Source organism: Calliphora vicina, chromosome 5, assembly GCF_958450345.1.
Source record: "Calliphora vicina chromosome 5, idCalVici1.1, whole genome shotgun sequence".
NCBI classification, from domain to species: Eukaryota; Metazoa; Arthropoda; class Insecta; order Diptera; family Calliphoridae; genus Calliphora; species Calliphora vicina.
In genome coordinates this window covers 37055209-37061102 of record NC_088784.1, presented here as the reverse complement: position 1 = coordinate 37061102, position 5894 = coordinate 37055209, and the positions used below count along the sequence as shown (strand labels likewise).

Sequence of the window (5894 nt, the reverse complement as noted above, 5' to 3'; positions counted from 1 at the left end):
ACATTACATAGGTTTTTGTCATGCTTAAATAAGTATAAAAACTGAGTTTTTTTTATAAAATATATTCCTAATCAGGGTAAGTTTAAATATGCGCAAAAAAAATAAAATATGCAAGCAAAAGGGTTCAAATAACTGTAAAATATTTACACAAATATGTAGAAAAAAGCATGGATATGCACAGGAAAAATCAAAAATAAGATTTAAAATTAATTTTATTATTGTTAAATTATCTTTGTTTGTTACATAAAACGTCAAATAAATAAAATGTTGAAAAAAAAAATTCATGACAAAAATTACCTTATCCTTTCGAGACTGACAAACCGAACATAGCTAGATCGTCCTTAAGTTTCATAAGGTTTCATATACATATAATGTGGGATCTATAACCAATATTCGATGTCTGTTTGTGGGTAAAAACCTCAAAAGCAATGTTGTCTTTAAAGAAATTATGCACGATTCAGCAAACATTTTTTTTTCTAAAAACTTGTAAAATATGCAAAAGCTTACTTTTCAAGCTTTATGCTTGAAAAACTTGCCCTGTTCATAATAATTATTCTGTAATAATACAATCAGCATTAAAGATATGCGAAACAATTATATTTAATAAATTTATTAACGATATAAACGCTATTTATTATGGTCAGCATGTTTATGTGCAAAATAAACATTAATTGGCTATATTTACATTTAATATAGTTTTATTCATAAATATTTATGAGAATGATAATATGGAATGTATCTAACCCCATGTATGTTACCACTATATCGACCCCTTAGCGCCAAATTATCGTAAGCGACAAAACACAAATTTTACAGGAGAAGGTTTTTTTCGATTATTTTGAAATTTATACATAGAATTAAAAATTTTATGATGCGATATATTATAAATTCGTTCAAGCTATTTGTCTATTTTTCAAAAATATTTATAACTTTTGACAATTAAAAATTCATGGAATACTTTATTGAAAAATATGACAAAAAATATTTTTTATTAAATTTTTGCATAGATACAAATTTTTCGAATTGAAATAAAATATTTATTTATGAATAGTTTTTACTGAAATTTAACTGTTATGTAAAATTTTCTATTTAAAATGGAAAAATAAAAACGAATTTTGAATTTTTTTTTCAGCAATACCGCAATTCCCAAAAAAGTGTTGAAAAATCCCAAAAATGGAAATTTTTAGTTTTTTGGCTATAATATCCATACCAGGGTCGGAGTTATAGGAATCCATTACAAAATAATTAAAAGTATATTGGGCCATCTAAAATTGTTTATTATATTTTGATGTCGAATATGAGATTTGAGAATTTTTGCCCTAAAGTTTCATATTACATAAAAAATAGATGTTCTTTGAATGGACCTGGTCCCCTCGTTAACAAAAATTTTTAATTTTTTTTTCATTTAAAATATTTTATGTAAACTTAGCTTTTAGAAGGTATATATTCCTTATACACCCTCTTAGACATTTTTTGCGATAACTTAAAAAGAAAAAAGTTCTTTTTTCCCAAAAAATTAGCGAAAAATCGGCTTTTCAAAATTTTTTAAATTCAAATGCTTATAACTTTGGACTTAGTCATTATTTTTAAACAGTTCTTTTCTTATTTGACACATACGTATGTTGTTAGTCCAATGAAGGAAAACTGGAGAAAATCGGAAAATATTTGGATACGCTGTTATCAAAAATCTGGAGTAGGTTGGGTAAAAATGTTGAAAATTTAATTTTCAAATGCGAATATCTCCTAAGGTATAAGAGACAATTGATAGCTACGACCTTTTGTAGCACTCGATGAAAAGATTTCATGTGTGTAATTTTTTTGAAATCGGAACACAAACGATGAAATAGAATCATTTTAAAAATGTAATATACCCGAGGTGTCCTAGTTTGAGGACCCTTGGTCGCGGCCCTGGTAGGCCCATGAGGTCCACGTTCAGAACTTAAACTTGAGATTACTTCTTCTTTGCGCATGTGAAATTTCATTCAAACCAATCTAACCATTTAGAAGTTACAGATTTATTTCCCTCTTTTTTGTCTATACCACTATGTGTCGCTTACGATAAAATTCGTTTACAGTAAAATGAAAAGATTAACTTACGATAAAATCTTACCCCCTATAATTTTGAAGTTATTAACAATTTTGATATTCTGAGAACGCTAAAACATCAGTCAGTCCATAAAATTTTAATTTTTGCTATAAAAAAAATTTAGAAAATGTCGCTTACGATAATTTGGCGCTAAGGGCTCGATATAACGTCAACATACATAATATGAACATATTGTTACGAATTTGCACTAGCAATTTGAATTTAACGGTAGATAGCAACTGCCAGCAACATTCTTCGTGTTTAAAAAAATTTCCATCAGTAGAACCTTCTAATTATCAACAACGTTGATAGAATGCGTTGTTTGAAAGTATGGCAATATTGAATGTTTAAACATTAACTTCGAAATCTCTAGAATTTGAATATAGTAGTTGTCCGTTAAGATCATTATAGAAGGTTCACGAAAGATGGCGTGTGTATAAATAGTGGCAGAGGTTGCAGTCGGCAGTTAGTTCATGATAGATGCTGTGTAAATAAACATCAACTGTGTGTTTAAAGTGTGCTGTATTCGTGTACATTATAAACGTGTGGGTGTGTATTAGAAAACACATTGTGACAATTTAAATTTTTGTTGTTGTTGTACATTTCAAATAAATAAAGATTTGTTACAATTTTTCGACTACTAAACGGCTTTTATTTGCAATCAAAAGTATCCGGTTTATTTAAAGGAAATAAACCAATGTTTTTAAAAGGTTAAAACGTAACAATATTTTGATTCAAATCATTTTAGTCACTATGTTGAATACAGGGGTCATTTATGGACAGATCCTTACAAAAGTTGGTAGAAATATTTAGGTTCATATAAAACTTGTTTATGTCCAATTAAATCACGATATAAATTATTACATGAAAATTATGAATGTTCAAGTCATTTTCTGAGGGGGACCTTGTATGGGGACTGGGACAAATGTTGCCCGACTTTCGTCATACTTTACAGTATAATTTCAAAGTATATATAAATAATTTTATAAGTATTGCTGCATAATCAACAGATTTATGAGTGCTCTAATTCCGGGTGACATTTGTATGGGGTCTAGGTGAATTCATGTACCATGAATCTTTGCCAATTTTTTAATATTAAACAAACATTGTCTACAGAGAGTATTTGTAGAACCTGCTAGCTCCTTCCGTTTGGGCCCTATCGTGTTTTCAACAAACAGACAGACGGACATAGGCAGATCGTCTTAAAATTTCTTAAGAATGTGTTATATTTATATATACCATCTGTTTTGATGACGGGTATAAAAGTAAATGTTTTTATTATATTTCCTTTATTTAAATTTAAAATATAAAATTTTTCTGACATCGTCTCCTGTATAACTTGATGTCAAAAAAAATCATAAAATTCCAAATTATACATTTTTAAAACGCTCGGCAACATGTTGCAATACCTGTTTAGAAATAAGTGGTTGTTTAGAAAGAAGAAGTTTTGCCTAAGCCGCTTTATAGTACAGACCAATGATGCGCAGCCCATACCACAATTGTGGAAAATCAAATCACACGTATTCTTATGCTCTTACATTTTAGTAGTTGTTGTCCACTCAACGAGACAACTAGGAATGCGCATGAGCACTGGTGTATGACTTTTTCTTTTTCAGTTTATGTATTTGTGTGTTTTCATGTGCACTGAATAAAATAAAGAATTTAATGTGTTGGTGAGAGTAAGTGTATTGGTGAGAGAATTTATTTCTGCGCATCTCTGGTCCAGACCATGCCCCGTCCGACTACTATTTGTTTCAATCGATGCAGAACACTCTCTCTGGGTTACGCTTCACTTTGGAACAGGCTATCCGAAATTGGCTTGATTCGTTCATGGCCTCAAAAGATGAGCAGTTCTTTTCTTCTTTCTGAATCCATATGTTGCCAGAAAGATGGGAAAAGTCCATTGCTAACAATGGCCAACTCTTTCAATAAATTTATATTTTATAAATGTTTCAAAATAAAAACTAAAAATTTAAAAAAAATCAAGCATCCAAGCAATCCAAAGATTTTAAGAATAATTGTTGGGTGTATGACTTAAAAATACACCCAACAATTATTCTTAAAATTTTTTGATTTTAGAGCAAACATAACATATTCTCCATTTTTTCGGTGTTTCTTAAGAAGTTATAAGTTAGCAAGAAACCACTGAAAAGAAAGAATAAAATATTAAAATATCTGCTGAAATATTTCGTAACAATTTGCCGACATACCTCACAGTAAAAAATACATCCACCAATACGGGAGCTGAACTAACATATTGAAAGAATACTTTTTCAGCATAAGATATCAGGAAAGTTTTATTATTTACAGTGAAATACATGTACCACACCACATGAAACACCAAAATCCATAGAGCACAAACCGAACGTAAACCATTTATGACGGGTATTTCACTGGGTTTGGACTCCTTGGTGGAAAAGATTTTTGTACAATTCTCTTGGACATCGAAACACATGATGAAGTTACGTAATTGGGGATAATTCGACAAATTAATATCAGCTATATTTTGACTTGAAGAGGCATCGCTTTCTTCTAGAGGAGATATGTTATCCAATTTAGTAACTACCTCATTTGCCTTGGCCTTCAGATGTGAAGCTAATAAGATCATGGCCAAAATAAAGGCCACAAATACACTGATCAATTTGAAGCTTTCTCTTTCAAAAAAGTTGTCGGATATTTTTAAATCTTTCATGTATAGCACTTCGGGTTGTATGTCGTAAATCAGTTGTTGAATTTCAGGCGAGGCACAGGAAGAAGGCAAACACAAACCAATGTGAATGATTTGTTCAGACATTAATTTGATCTCAACTTGCCAGGGAGAGTTATGACGCAAGTATACCACGCGATAGTCCATATCGAAAGGGGCAATTTCCTTGATAATACCCAACTTCATAACACGAGGGAAATTCTCCGACAAAGTAATGCCCACAGGGCGGCGAACAGCACCACAGGCTTCTTGACTGCCAAACCAGAAATTTTGGCCAAATACAAAACCGGCCGGTTTTGAACCCGAAGCATCCAACGCTAAATTAAAGTATTTTAAAGAAATTAAAAAAATAATTTTAAATTTGTTTTCATGTACTCACCTTTCATGGCCCACGGTTCTTTTCTTAATATGCCCTTCTGAATATTTCTCAAATGTCTGTAACATTCTTGATTGACACTGCTGGCATTAACAGTTTTGGCTAAACCATATATAATTGAGGATTTGACTAGATGTGTCTCATATGAGGGTGATATTAAATTGTAATCCACTTCATCTTCCTCCTCTACATCCACATCCTCCACTATGATCTCCTGTCCGTGGCTTAAGGTGTCATTTGTATTGTCCAATATGGAGTAGTGACTGAGTAGTGTTGTATTTGTTGACAAATAGTAGCTGACATTTTTACGATTTGCCCTGGAAATTTCCACACTACTCAGAATGACCAATGCCAGCAATGGAAATAAAATTTTCCATCTTACCGTTGTCATGGTCGAAAATTGTCAAGACTGAAAAAGAAAACACGAAATTAAGTTAATCGGGGAAGGCTAGCACACTTATTTAAAGAGTAATTTTAAAATGAGTTGTCGAAAAAAATAGTAAAAGTGCTTGAAATCTGCTGTAACGTAATATTTGTAACTTTTTCAATAAAATCCCCCAATAAATAGTAGCATAAAGAATAAAATTTATTAAAAATTATATTTCACTGCGTTTAAATTTGTAAACACAAAGTTCAATGATTTTTATATGCCATATACATAATATCTGCGGACTTTTGACAAAACAATTAATTTTTCGATTAATTTTTTTTTTTATTTTGCTCCA

General features: G+C 30.8%; 1 protein-coding gene across 1 annotated transcript; it reads right to left on the bottom strand.

Moving 5' to 3' along the window:
- Positions 1–4161: 4161 nt before the first annotated feature.
- Positions 4162–5575, bottom strand: LOC135961180 (nose resistant to fluoxetine protein 6-like). Its single transcript, XM_065512675.1, has 3 exons — positions 5173–5575; positions 4297–5110; positions 4162–4231 (listed from the first exon to the last, which is right to left on the bottom strand). Exons 1-3 carry the CDS (start codon positions 5558–5560, stop codon positions 4162–4164), a joined length of 1272 nt encoding a protein of 423 aa, XP_065368747.1. The 5' UTR covers positions 5561–5575.
- Positions 5576–5894: the final 319 nt, after the last annotated feature.

Excerpts from the sequence above, each read along its gene's own strand:
- LOC135961180 (XM_065512675.1), bottom strand. The coding sequence starts at position 5,560 with ATGACAACGGTAAGATGGAAAATTTTATTTCCATTGCTGGCATTGGTC. Across the intron at positions 5,111-5,172 it reads AGAACCGTGGGCCATGAAAG|CGTTGGATGCTTCGGGTTCA; the intron begins GTGAGTACATGA and ends ACTTTAATTTAG. Across the intron at positions 4,232-4,296 it reads GATGTATTTTTTACTGTGAG|TGGTTTCTTGCTAACTTATA; the intron begins GTATGTCGGCAA and ends CTTTCTTTTCAG.